The 14,702-nt window shown below is 48.0% G+C and overlaps 1 protein-coding gene across 1 annotated transcript in view; it reads right to left on the reverse strand.

The window, feature by feature from the left end:
- Positions 1-665: 665 nt before the first annotated feature.
- LOC105825241 (tumor necrosis factor receptor superfamily member 10A-like) overlaps positions 666-14,702 on the reverse strand; it is a 20,457-nt gene continuing 6,420 nt past the window's right edge. Inside the window, exons 2-9 of the mRNA XM_012662960.1 lie at positions 14,014-14,116; positions 9,072-9,185; positions 8,235-8,346; positions 7,170-7,243; positions 6,383-6,414; positions 5,804-5,986; positions 2,332-2,530; positions 666-1,155 (exon numbers count right to left, since the gene is read on the reverse strand). Coding sequence (XP_012518414.1) covers positions 842-1,155; positions 2,332-2,530; positions 5,804-5,986; positions 6,383-6,414; positions 7,170-7,243; positions 8,235-8,346; positions 9,072-9,185; positions 14,014-14,116 — 1,131 coding nt within the window. The 3' untranslated portion in view covers positions 666-841. The remainder of the gene's footprint in view (positions 1,156-2,331; positions 2,531-5,803; positions 5,987-6,382; positions 6,415-7,169; positions 7,244-8,234; positions 8,347-9,071; positions 9,186-14,013; positions 14,117-14,702) is intronic.

A 14,702-nucleotide genomic window follows, 5' to 3' on the forward strand; every position in this document is an offset into this window, starting at 1 on the left:
GTAGTTAAGAATCGACATTTCCGTGCTAAGTATTTATACAGAAGGCAGATGCGTACAGAGGGGCTGAGCTCCTCAAATAGGGAATCTGCTCCTCTAAATGCAGCTCTGGGGCTCAGTGTCACAGACCGGCAGAAGTCAGAGGGACCATGGAGTCCTGAGTTGGTAAACGTTTCACACCATTCCTGAGCATCATCCACTCTTCCTGCCTGAGACCATGGCAGACATTGAAGACAGATCCCTGTCCTCTCTCTCCTGAGCCCAAATAAAGCTCAAGGTCACTGACATTCACTGGTAATGGGACATGCCATACAACCCATTTGCCACCTCTGATCCAACCCATATGCCATTCTTCCCATAAGCAGGATCCAAGTATGACTTCCCAGGACATGGGCCAACTGCACATAGCGTTTCACACGGATATAGTTCTCCTTGAGTCCTTACTCATATACATCGCCTATAAATAAATAAATATTCACTGTCGTATAAAACACTACTTGGACATAAGCAAATGCCTACATATTATTAATAATATGTAGGGCTCTTACAACACAAGAAAATATAAAATTTTTCTTGGGATGAAAAAGTGCCATGAACAGAAGAAGAATGACATACATCCTTGAACGATACACAACACACACACAAACCTAGAACTATACGAAACAAAAAATTGCTGAAAAAATTCTAGGACATTCTTCATACAGGATCAGAGTTTCTTCCAGCACCAGTCATGTGAAATTTCTGCCTGTTTGCTGTAGGCTTGTTGTCCAATGGTGCTTTTTTCCCAAGAAAAAAAGGTAAACTAGGGAAGCTCTGAAGAGCTTCTAAAGAGATTCTTTCACGATTAGGACACAGCAGAGCCTGCCTCATCTTCTAGATAGATGAACTTCCCGGAGCCCACCAGGTGGTCCTCGATGGTCTCCTTTGCATATCTTTGTCCTACCCTGTCCAAGGCCTCCAGCAGGCTGTGCAACGAGGCCTTCCGCCCCATCTTGCTGACCCATCGCTCGAGCATTTCGTACAGGGCGTCCTCTTTGCAGGCTGCACAGGCTCTGGCTATTTGGATGTCATTCTCCGTCAGTCCCACGAGCCTCATGAGTGGGTTCCAGGAGTTATAGGGCACAACACGTGGGAAGTAGACAAAGAACAGCCTCAGAGCTAGATGGAGAAAAGCCACAGAGACGGTCAGGTGAGTTGGGACTCAGCCCAGGAAGGGCAGAGGCTCCCGCATCAGGCCTAGAACCCTAGAACCTAGTGAGCTCCCCTGCGGGGGACCTGCTGCTCCAGCGTCCCGACCTGCTCCCCATCCACAGAGAACCAGGCCACACTGCTGGGACCCCACCTGCACCCAAGGTGCTGCAGGGGACTCAAGGTCACCAGAGAATCCTGCCCTCGGGCAGGGCTGCAGCCCCCTGGGGAGGATGGAGGGAGCTGGGGAGGCAGAGAGCAATGTGGGGTACGAGCCGGAGGGTGGGGCAGAGAGTGGGTGCAGCAGCGACTCAGAGCAGGGAAGCTACTTGGCTGCACTTGTCACAGGAGCAGGTCCCAGGGCGGCCACGCCTGCCCCTGCAAAAAGCCCAGGGCCTGGGCCGGGAGGGTCTCTGGTTCACGCCCAGCTCAGCCTCACTCCCCGGGCCAGGTGGGACGACAGACTCTGGCAAAAAGTCAACCTTAAAAGGGAGCAAGGCCACCCGGCCCGAGCCTGTGCGTGGATTAAGTGAGATGTGTGCAGAGGTGCGCACACCGCCGTCCTTAGGGACAGAAGGCGGCCGGGAACGTGAGGCTGTGTTTTCTAACAGTCTCAGTTAAAGAAAATAAAAAGAAATAAGTGATGTTATTTTAATGTAAGGTACTGACTCAATATATATAAAATATAATTTTAATATGCAATTATGTATAAAAAATGATCAGTGAGACATTTTCCTTTTTTTTTTTTCGCATCAAATCTTTGAAATCCTGTCTGCAATTTACACTGCAGCTCAGCAAAGTGGGCCTGGACACAGGTCGAGTGCTCAGTCACCTCCTGGGGCCCGTGGGTCTGTGCAGCGCAGCCCTTGGGGAGCTGAACCAGGCCCTGAACAAGGGAGGAGGGAGGAGGTGGGCAGGGGCGTGGACAGAGTTGTTAGGGTCCTCGTTAGGGTGCAGAGAGGGTGGGGCAGAGTGGGGGTCAGAAGAGGGGGGAGAGCGTCATTTAGGGTCCAGGGACAATAGCATAGGGTCCCTGGTTCCAGCACTGAATGCTCTGGAAGAGCCCTATCAGCTATGGGGACAGCAGTTAGGACACTGTCCCTTTTCCCTGTCCTCCTGCTGCATCGCCAGGAACAAAACACTTACTGTCAGTGGGATCGGCGCCGTTTGCTGGAACCAGCAGCCTCCTCCTGTGAGACTCTTCAGCTTCTGCCTGTCCCTGGAACACCCGGTGGGGACGCCCCGGGTCAGAGTCAGGAATCCCGGATTCCGGTGCGGCCTGGCAGTCAGCCGGCTGTGACACCTGCAACATGTCACTTTCTGAGCAAGCATCGTTCTGAAAGTTCTGGCATCAAGACAGGAAAGAAAACAAAGTGGCAAGACTCTTAGAAGAACCCAACACAATAATCCTTATTTTAGATAGCATCATATATTTTAAAAAGCCCAAAGGTTTAAACAGCAATACTAAAAAATCAATATGTCCAGATGAACATTAAAACACGTAGTGAACACAATAAATTAGAAAATGGAATTACAAAAAGACCCAAAATACAAACTTTGACAAAAAATAGGAATGTTTATCTGAAAAAAAAAATCAAAAATCTTCACTAAGTCATAATAAAACACTTGACCTCAAATACTATCTTCTTTGATAAGTGAACTATTGAATATTGAAAAGCTCTCAGTCCTTCCTAGATTAATTTATTAAAGTAATATTTAAAAAGTCCAGTGATTTTTTTTTTTTTTGGAGATGTTGGAGAAAATCTTATAAAATAATTCTAAATTTTATCTGGGTCAAAATAATTAATTCTGAAAAAGTAAGAAAGGGGTCTTTGCTCTCTTAGATATTAAAACATATTAGAAAGTTTCATTTGGTATTGTATGTGATATACGCTTTTTATGTCAATAAAACACATGGATATACATATGCATGTATGTATATAGATGGTATTTGCAAAAAAAGTTTACCAAAGAATCACAGGAAATTGTCTATTATAGTTACCTGAAATAAAAAAGGCTAGGGGCTGCAGGAAGAGTTTGGGGTGCTCTCGCTATGACCAAGTACCTCTCTGTCCTATGGTGGAAGTGGGGATATGCTTTAACCACTTTAAAAAGATGTTTGAAGTAATTTATCATCATGGAAGAATTAGTTGCATTTTTTAGTTTGTTTCCTTTTTTATATCTTTTCTTTTATATACAAGCAGTCCTCGGGTTATGGATGAGTCATGTTCCTGAGAATGTCTCTAGGTTGGAATTGTATGTAACTCGGATCCCCGGAAAACAGCTCATATTCGGTAATAATACTAATAACATTACTATAATGGCTCATATGTGGTAGTAATAATGCAGTGTAATACTGTAGTAATAATAATATTAATAGTACCCCTGTACGGTAATATTAATAATAAGTTACAGAAACTACTGTGCTCTTTCTTTTCATTCTTAGGCTCACAGGAATTTTACTCTTATTTTGGTCTTCTCACCAAATCAATAAGAACCTTTCTAGTTCAGTAATTAATCCGCTATGCTGCTTTCATTGGAGCGCTGCCTTTCACACGCCCCATTATTCTCACTTTACCCTTTCTAATTGTTCCCATAGTCTAGCGACGGAAGCCTAATGCTTTCCCGATGAATGATGGTGTCTTGGCCATTCTCCGAACACTTCATTATTTCTACTTCCGTTTCCGTTGTCATCACTTTTCTGTTCCCTGCAGGCTCACCTGGACTCGCAGGGAACTTTTGCTTTGGAGCCATGGTCAGCAGGGTAAACAAAGACTCACAAAATTAAATTAAAAAGTTAAGACGAAAGAGACACTGTGCCTATGTGAATAGGACCAGCTGCTATTGTAAAGAGCCGCACCAACGGGCCGCCTAGGCCATGTGGGTTTGACATGCGTGGAAGAAACTAGTTCCTGAATTATTAATTTAACTATTTGAATTAAATTCGTAAGTAAGGAACGCTGTAAGTCACATCGTCCCTACCCCTCGTCCCTCTCTCTATATATGTATTTTCTTTTTTATGCACTTGCATAGAAAAGTAATACCTTCTCTTTATTTAAAAAAGAATGTGCTATAGACCCAAGGAAGGAACAGAAAGAAACTGCCTGGGTGGAAGAGATCATGGTCCATGTACACATTTGTCATGCGGCAAGGGAGGCTTCAAAAGCAGAGGGAAATGGAAGAGTCGGTTGCTCAGTGAGCTTGGAGCAAGGAGACAGACACACAGAACAATTCTTCACTTCATAGCAGATCAAAAACCAAATTCCATTTCTATTGCTCCGTACCAAAAATTAAATCATTAAAAAATAAAACTGGGCCGGGCGCGGTGGTTCACACCTGTAATCCCAGCACTCTGGGAGGCCAAGGCGGGCAGATCATTTGAGCTCAGGAGTTCGAGATCAGCCTAAGCAAGAGCGAGACCCCATCTCTACAAAAATAGAAAGTAATTGGCCAAACAACTAAAAATAGAAAAAATTAGCCAGGCATGGTGCGTGCCTGTAGGCCCAGCTACCTGGGAGGCTGAGGCAGGAGGATCGCTTGAGCCCAGGAGTTTGAGGTTGCTGTGAGGTAGGCTAACGCCCTGGCACTCTAGCCCAGGCAACAGAGTGAGACTGTCTCAAAAAAAAAAAAAACTGTAAGAAACTAGATAATCTCATTTTATATTGGATGGAAAGACTTTCTGAGCTTAAGAAAAATGAAAACTCAAATGTATACACTGCTTTAACTACTACTCAATATCACATCAGAACTGATGAACTGATTTGAACAATAACTGGATGTGTGTGCATGTGTGTGCACCAGAAAAAAGCACTTCCAGGCGGGACACAGAGGCTCACACCTGTAATCCTAGCACTTTGGGAGGCTGAGGCAGGAGGATCGCTTGAGCCTGGGAGTTTAAGACCAGCCTGAGCAAGAGTGAGACCCCATGTCTAGAAAAATAGAAAAATTAGCCAGGGGCGTGGTGGCTAACAGTCTGTAGTCCCAGCTACTCGGTAGGGTGAGGCAGGAGGATCTCTTGAGCCGAGGAGTTGGAGGTTGCTGTGAGCTATGATGATGCCACTGCACTCTAGCCTAGGTGACAGAGCAAGACCATGCCTCAAAAAGAAAACAAAAACAAAAAAGAAACAAAAAGGCACTTCCACACATTGACTAAGAAATTCTACTTCTTCTTGGAAACCTCCCTATGAACATGATCAGAAATCTGGAAAAGGATTTACTGTCAAATATGTTCAATGTAATAATACTCCTGGAGGAAATTTAACACTCCTGCTGTTAGGAGCAAGGGCTCTGTGAGTTCTGCTAGGAGCACACGGCGGAGATCAAGCCGCCCTTATTCAGTCATCAACAAACCCCGGGCGCCCACTCTGCCTGCACAGCTCTAGGCTCTGGGGACATGGCCAGAGCAGGACAGGGACTTAGAAGAAGGCCCCACAGAGTGCGAGGGTCACCTTGTTGGGGCAGCTGCTCTGGCCCATACTCCCCATTGCCTGCAGTCCCTCTGTCCCTAAGGCTCCGCTTTACCCTGGGCCAGGACAGCCGAGGCACCGTCCTCACCCAGTACCTACAAAGTCCTGGGCCAGCAGCAGGACCGGGACACAGCACGGCTGACCTCACTCACCAGCAGACGCTCTGCCTCCCCTGGGGACGTTACGGTGACACCTGTCAGCACTACCGGCTCCTGGCTTTCCTTTGTCTGCTGAGAGTCCAGGGTGGAACAAGAGTCTCTGTTGCTCAGGATCTCGTTGCGGGCATTGTCCTCAGCCCCAGGCCCTCCTGGGGACCTCTGGAACCAGGAGAAGACCTTGGGAGGCAAAGAACAGACTCAGGAGTCCACACCCAGGGCTCCCCACAGCTCTCCCGGGCACTGCTGCTCCTGCCATCCCCACCCCTGCCAATGGGGTCACCCCAGGTGGGCAGAGGCTGAGCACATCCAGCATCTGCTGCTGGCACCACGCCCCTGGTCACGCCCATCCCCAGGGTGCAGAGCTGCAGGAAGGACAGGGCTGCAGCACGGCCCACTGGCCTGTGTGGTGCTCAAGGCAGCCATGTGGCCCTCAGGGTCAGCAGAGCCCCAGGCCACTGCAGAGAGCCAGCACAGCCGTATGGGACAGTGGGGACGCCCCACCCAGGGCTCTGTGTGGGCAGGAAGCAGCTCCTGAGCACCCGGTGCCCCCAGTTTCTGGAGAAACCAACTTACTTTGTCCAGGCTCTTAAGGTCCTTGCAGCGACCTGAAAGAGAAGGGGGTCCCCTTAGCAAGCGGGGAGGAGCCCATGCAGCACCCCCTCCCTGAGGGCAGTGCCCAGGCAGGGCTGGGCTGGGGGCTGAGACACTGGACAAGCAGCCCTGGCCTGGGCACAGGGACGGGGCCTTTCCAACTCTGGGGCACCCTCAGGAAAGGGGAGGAGGAGAAAATAGAGTAAAAATAAACACATGTGAAATCTCTGTTTGGTTCCGCGCTGACCAAAACCAAATAAACCCTCTGAGCACGTCTGGTCCTGACCCTGGTCCCCCAGTGGAGGAGCCGACTCCCTCTCTGCCCTGGCTGGCCCTGAAGACGGAAGGGGGAGGGGAGCTGGCCCCGCCCTCCAGACGTGGGAGAGGAGGGCACCGCCAGCCCCAGGAGAGGGACTGATGACATTCTGGTCCTGCGCAGGGCGGGGGTGCACGTTAGGTGGGAGATGGTGACCACCACAGGGTGACAAGGATTTGGGAGACAGGGGAGGGCACTTCTGCCTGTGGAGCAGGGTGGGGGAGGGACAGAGAGTGCCCAGGGGCCCCTCTCTCAGCCAACACCTACCTGTGCGGATGCACCACCCGCAAAGCAACGCTGCCACCACCACCACCCCCAGGAGGAACGGGGAAGCTCCAATCAGGATCTTTGGGATGAGCCAATTGCCTGAGGAAGGGAGGGGAGAGGCAGAATTCCCTGGGCTGGCGGTCATTGGTCCTGCAGGAGCCGGGGCTTCACCAGACGCCTTAGTACCTGATCCTTCGGGGACGCACACAAGGTCACTCCAGGGGGTACAAGGCCTGTACTCAACCATCCCATCGGGGCACCTGGGTACACACAGGGAGGAGACGTGGGATTCCGTGAGGGAAAGCTGGCCAGATGGGACAAAAGAGGAGCCACTCTTCTGCCCACTGTCCCTGAGCAGGTGACAGAGGAAGGACAGGCCTCTCGTGTCTCTGGGGGCCCCACTCTCCCTTGCTGAGTCCGGGGAAGGATCTGATCACGTGAACTTCAGCCCCTCGGGCTCCCTGCTCCGTGGTCAGGGCTGTGGCCTCCAGGAACCTTCTCTGCTCGGCACACTCGGGGCTTCCCTGGGCTGCAGGGGAGGCCCCGAGTTAGCGGGAACCTCCCTCCAGGGCAGGTGGGAGGCCCGCGTGGCCACAAGCTGAGCCACAGCCTCCAGCCAACCCCGATACCACTGAGCTCCCGTCCCCACCTATCTGCCCGTCCCTACCCGTCACGGCGAACACTGGGGGTCAGTAAGAGTCATCAGTGTCGGCCCCTAAAACCCCAAATAAGTACAGGACAGGTCCTGAGGGACCAGGGACCAGGTAAGGACAGCTGCGTTGTCTCAGGTCATGGGAATCTAGAAGGAGCTACACCCATGGCCTTCTTATGAACTCTGTGTGCCACGGGCACTTTTGTCTGCATGGTCCCTACTTGGATAAAATAATTATTAAAAATTGCATTTTAGGACTGAATTGGATTAAGGATAAATATTAACATATGCCAGGCTGTATTCTTTTCATTTACAATTTCAAAACAAAATATTTCATGGGCCCCCAAGAATATCAGGGGCCCTAGGTTGTGGTCTCCTGTGTCCGGTGGGACACGTGCCGGGGAGGTGTGGGAAGGGGCTGCTGCAGGGGGCAGGGTGGGGACAGGCAGATGGAACAGGAGGGGCCACCACAGGCTCAGGACACCCCACAGGGTCAGGGATGCCCCAAGAGGGTCGAGGCCCCATGGAGTTCACGGGACAGAAAAGGCTACAGGGAAACTCGGGGATTCTGGGGGTCAAGCCTGCCTCTCCTGTCTCACCTGGGGAGGCACTTCTGGCAGAACTCCGGGGAATCCTCTCCCCGGTAGGTGTCTGCTTTGCACTGACACTCTGTGTTTGCGGTTATGTTGCAGGGACTTCTCTCCTCTTCATCTGCACGCAAAGGGAAAGTCTTTGGGGAAATGTTTCCCTGGTGTGTCCCTCAACCCTTCCTCACCACCCTGACCCCTTCCCACTCAGCTCAGCTCAGGTCACCAAGGAGCTCTGAGGGCCAGTTTCTGCACCAAGCCACTCGGGGCACACAGAGGACAGCCACCCTTCAGCTGTCACCAGTAGTCAAAGTCATACAAAATGGACCAACATTCATTATCTCTTACATCAGCTTAGGGGAAGAGAATCCTTTAGATAACATGGTAACAAGGGAGATGCTAGAGTAGAACCTGAGAGTCTCTGGCAGGAGAGGAGCCCCTGGGTGACTTCCCCAAAGCTGGGCCCTGCTGGCCAGGAGGGAGGGGCCTGAGGACATGAGGCTGAGAGAGGCAGAACAGCTGCCAGGAGCCAGCTGGGTGGGGTCCTGCCCAGGACCAGAACCAGGTCACAGCTGAAACCCAGCCCTTTCCCCTCAGCCACACCTTCCCCCTGCTATAAGTTACCCCCACCCCCTTGCAACTGGTAGTATAAAAGATTTCCCTACCAGGTGGCATGCATTATAAAAATAATTTCTGTTTAATGTATTTAATGACCCAAAGATATAATCATGGAACAACGGCGTATGAAGACCAAGTGGGACTGGAATCCAGGTCTCCTGGCTTCATTTATGCCATGAATTTCATATCGTCATGCTGCGTTCCATCTTTAGGCTCAGGGTCCACGTGTACCTGAATTACAAACCGAACAGGGTCGGCAGGAAGAGAGGGCGTTCCAATGAGTGGTGTAGTCCACTCCATAACTGCAGGAGGGACAATCTCTACTATCTTCTGATATATGGGTTCCTGGGAGGGGAGAGAAAAAGCTGGTGAATATTGATTCACAGGATTCTTAGAGGCTGGGGTACCCTTTCAGCCATCAGTGGAACCCAGACAGGGAAATCCACTGTACCTGGCTTGGTCAGCTCATCAGTTCTGCGTTTATTATATATCTTAGACCAGCACTGCTGACAGAAATATAATGCAAGCCACAAATTAAATTTGAATTCATACTCGCCACATTAAAAAAGTGAAAGAAGTGAGTTAATTTTAATAATGCATTTTAACTTCATACACCCAAACTAATATCACTGAAATATATAATCAATGTAAAACATGTAGATATTTTACATTTTTATAGTGTTTTCAATTCACAGTGTGCATTTCTCATGCATGGCATGTCTCAGTCTGCTGTTGCATATTTCAGGTGATGGACAGTCACATGGGTCTACTGACTACTGTGAACTATAATAAAATTTTCAGGCTCACCCCCCCCCACCGGCTAACTAAATGGACCCCCTCATGGCCAAAGGAATATCCTAAAATTAAACTGCTTGCCAGGAGGAGGGAGGTCAGACATGCCTTATCATGCCCCCTCCCTTCTTGGACACATCATTTATAACCCATTAACAGGCCTAGGGTATGCAAGACAAACCCGCAGGTCCTCAATTTATACAACAAATCTATGTCCAGAGGCTTATCTCTGATAAACAGCTCCTTGTGTTGAAACATTCCAAGCCTTTAGACAAAGCTTCATGTCTTTAACCAATTACAAGCCAAAGAATCTTTAAACCTACCTATAACCTGTAAGCCCCCTCTTCGAGATGGCCCACCTTTTCAGGCCAAACCAATGTATGCCTCCCACATATTGATTTATGACTTTACCTGTAACCCCTGTCTCCCTGAAATGTATAAAATCAAACTGTAACCCAGCCACACCGAGTCCACTGCTCAAGACCTCTTGGGCATGGCTCTGGTCATGGTCCTCGAATTTGGCTCAGAGTAAATCTCTTTAAAATTATTTTACAGAGTTCAGTCTTTTTTCCGTTTACGCTACCAACATTGGACAGCACCATTGTAGACCTTGGAAACTCACACGAGAAAGTCCCAATACCTGTCCTCAGTGAGCTGCCGGTTAGTGGAAGATATAAACAGGAGCAGAAGTAATACAATAATGGGAAAAGCCTTCAAAATTAAAGCTCATGTCATCAGCCATGGAATGAAAAACAGGTCCTACCTCTAGAAAGTCAAAGAATGACCCAAAGACATGGAAGCCAAAGCTACCCTGGAAGGGAGAGGCATTTTGAAATTGGAAAGCGTGAGGCCCCCAACTTTGGTTTTCTTTTACAAGATTGTTTTGGTTGATCTAGCTCATTTTAAATTTCATAAGACTTTGGGGATGGGTTTTTCCATTTTTGAAATAATACTATTTTGATAAGCATTGCATCTGTATATCACTTTGGTTAATTTGTCATCTTCACACTCTTAAGTCTTCCAGTCCATAAACACAGAATGTATCCCTGTTTATTTAGGTTTTTTTTTTTCATTTCTTTCAGCAATGTTTTGTAGTTTTCAGTGTAAAAGTCTTTCAGTAGCAAAGAACAATCCAAAAATGAAATTAAGAAAACAATTTCATTCACAGTGGCTCAAAAAGAATAAAATATTTAGGAATAGATTTAACAAGGAGGCACGAGACTTTTGAAAAAGACTTGTCTACACATCCAAGAAGCTAAATGATCTTTAAGCAGGCTAAATTTGAAGACAACCATACCAAGACACATTATAGTCAAATGGACAAAAGCCGAACACAAACAGAAAATCTTGAAAGCAGCCAGTAGCCCACTCAGTACGTACTAGAGAACCTCCATGAGGTTATCAACTGATTTCTTATCAGAAACCATACTGGCCATGACACAGTGAGTGACATATTTAAAGTGTTGAAAAAAATATCTATCAACCAATGAACTCTACTTACATTTAGGGTATAATCTGCTTTATTCAAAGTCTACTGATTTAAATGTTAATCCTATCTAAATAATACCTACACAGAAATGTCTAGAATAATGTTTGACCAAGTATCTGGGTACTGTGGCCTAACCAAGTTGACACATACAATTAACCATTACAAGTCTACCCTTGTCAACCCCATACCACACACATGTCCTTAACATCTATGTTAATGGTCACGCAAGGTACAAAGAAGACGGAAATCAAAATGGTACACACCAAGAAAACAACTAAATATATATATTTTTATATATAGGCACTAATGGAAGAATTGAGGAACAAGATACATATAAAACATAAAGAAAACAAATAACTAAAGAGCAGAAACGAGTCCTTCCTTCCCAGTAATTATGTTAAGCAAAAAATGGTTTAAACTCTACAACTGGCCAGGCACGGTGGCTCACACCTGTAATCCTAGCACCCTGGGAGGCTGAGGCAGAAGGATTGCTTGAGCTCAGGAGTTCGAGACCAGCCTGAGTAAGAGTGAGATCCCATCTCTATTAAAAATAGAAAAGTCAGCTGGGTGTGGTGGTGCATACCCGTAGTCCCAGCTATGTGGGAGGCTGAGGCAGGACGATCGCTTGAGCCCAGGAGTCAGAGGTGGAAGTGAGCTACGATGACACCATTGCACTCTAGCCCGGGCAACAGAGTGAGACTCTGTGTCACAAAAACAAACAAACAACAACAACAAAAATCCCCATAAAATAGACCATAAACCATCTACATGCTGTCCACAAGAATCCTGAATTATTTTTATTACTATTGAAAGATACTGTAAAAAACTCAACTGACACAAACCTTACTTAACAATGCATTATGATGATGGCAATGCATATCAACGGTGTTTAATAATGGTGCTGGGGTCACTAAAAATAATAAAGTGTCTTTCTTACCCTCTCCTCATAAGAAAATTAAGTCTAGGTGGATCAATGATTTAATTAGAAAATAGAAAGCCACAAAACTACTGGAAATATAGACGAGAATTTTTAGTAAGACTTTGTAGAATAAAGAACTGTCTCAGTATGATAAGATGACATAAAAATTGGATAAAGTCAACTATATAAAAATTAAGAAGAAAACTCTGCAGAGCATAACTCCCGACAGAGATGAAACCAAACTAGAAGAAACTACGTGCAACAAAAATCACTCTTAAAAGTATAATTTTCTTAATCTGTAAGAACTCATATGACTGAATAATAATAAGGAAGCTATTATTAGAAGGAGTGAAGGCTGGGTGCGGTGGCTCATGCCTATAATCCTAGCACTCTGGGAGGCTGAGGCAGGAGGATCGCTTGAGCCCAGGAGTTGGAGGTTGCAGTGAGTTGTGATGATGCCACTGCACTCTACCTGGGGGACAGAGCAAGACGTTGTCTCAAAAAAAAAAAAAAAAAGCGCAAAGAAAATCTAACGGAAACAACATACAAATGACATTGGCCTCATGAACAGATTCTTGACCTCATTCACCCCAAGAGAAATGCAAATCTAGAGGTGATTTGGTCTCTGGGTCCTTGGCATGGGCTGTGGTGCCCACTCTCTGTGAAAGGAAGCATCTCCCCCTTCCGGGATGCAAGTTCCACGGACAGTTCCTTCCCAGCCCTTTCGCTGACCTGTCGCCTGGCCTGGCATCTCCATGTCCGGGTCCTTGTGCCCCATCCTCTTCAATATCTACATTTTCCTTCTCACAAGACTGAGGCTTCACGAATCACTTACGTGCTGGGGTCCCCAAATGTGTACTGCTGGCCCTGCCACACACTGCTCCCTCAGAGACTCAATTCCCCCTGAGCAGTTGGGTTTGGTGCCTCGCTTGTCCTCGCTCCCTGCATAGAATCCATCCTCAAGTGCCGACAGCTGACTCCAAATAATCCAGTCTTCCCTACTCCTTCAGCTCAACCCTGGACCGCAGCAACAGGCACCCTGACGGTTCAGTGTGTGTGAACTTTGGCCTGGGCTCTTTCTTCTCCGTGTTCTAACCCTAGACAAGCCCCGCTGTGCGCTGAGGGTTTGCCCTTCTGGAAGGGAGGGGCAGCCTTTCCTGTGGTGTCCCGTCATGAAATGCAAATTTGTAAGTGGTTTCTAAAAATCACTGCATGCTACTCTTGCCACCTGCAGAAGCCCTTGTGCAGCAGACGATGTATTTCCACCTCACACGTGTGTGGAAACAAGTGTGAGACAAAGATAACAGTCAAGCAGCCCCGACAGGCACTGCTGCCTCTCCCGGGGCTCAGAGGACCCCATGGAGCTGAGACACCCACTGTGTAGCATGCCCAGGGCACGCCCCTACGAAGCCCTCCACCTGCATCCTGTCTTGCCTGCCCCCTTCCATCCAGAAGTGAGCACTAAAAACACAAATCAGATCCTGGCAGCCCTTTGCTGAAAACTTTCCAGCAGTGTGAATCACTCACAAAATAAAACCCAACTCCCTCCATGTGTGATCTGCCCCAACTTGTCCCCCAACCTCTCCTCCCTCCACTCACCCCAGCCTCTGCCCCCTCAGCACTCACTGCCGTGGGGCCCTCTCAGGAGCGCTCTTCCAGGCTCTAGGCACTGCTGGTACTGCCAATTTTGAGATGCCAGCCCAGCGTCACCATCCCCAGGAGGCCTCACCAACCCCATCTCTGCCCCACTCAATGATTCCTCAAAGTTCCTGCCAGGCCTCTCTGACCATCACCTTCATCCCATCCCAGAAGGAAGGCCCCAGAACACAGGGCCTCCTGGCCCACACTACACAGTGCCTGACCTACAGAAGGCATCCAATAAATCCCTGTGCAATAAGGAACCAGGAGTTCAGGGGGCAGAGTCTGGGAGCTCGTGGAGACAGGAGAAGAGGAGAAAGGATCAGAGAGTGTACCTGGTGGACACAAACCCTCCTCAGGGCTGTGCCTCCATCGCTGGGGGGCAGCTGTCTGCTGGGGAACCCCATCCTGCTTGGTGGTGGCAGAGTCGGCTAGGACCTGTGGGGTCAAAGCAGGGTCGGACATGAGTGGCTTTCAGACTGTCACCCCTCCCACGATCCATCTCACATTCCCTTTGCCCCAGGCGCGCCAACTAAACAGAACCTCTGTCTTTCTTGAACTCTGAACTCTCCAACATTCTTTTGTATTTTTGTTTGTCCCTCCACACCTCGGCGCTAGCCACGTAAGCTATACTTGCAAAGCTCTTCTTTATCCTTATATCTTATTATAAAAGAAAACATGTTTATTCCAGAAAATGCACAAGTTTTTAGAACAATATAAAAACCACATGTGATATTCTCAACTAGAGATATTAATAGCATCCATCAATATTTTGTCTCACGTAGGTCCACTGTTTGACCATCTATATGAATAGCCTCCCTCTCTCTCTCCAACTTACACACACAGACACACCCATTTTTAAAAGTGAGGGTTCATCACATAAGTGCACATATAAGAATAACATTTAGGCCGGGCGCGGTGGCTCACGCCTGTAATCCTAGCACTCTGGGAGGCTGAGGCGGGCGGATCGTTCTGAGCTCAGGAGTTCATCACCATCAAATTGGTATTAGCTGATCAACATTTA

This window comes from Propithecus coquereli, unplaced genomic scaffold (assembly GCF_000956105.1).
Source record: "Propithecus coquereli isolate 6110/MARCELLA unplaced genomic scaffold, Pcoq_1.0 Scaffold79, whole genome shotgun sequence".
NCBI classification, from domain to species: Eukaryota; Metazoa; Chordata; class Mammalia; order Primates; family Indriidae; genus Propithecus; species Propithecus coquereli.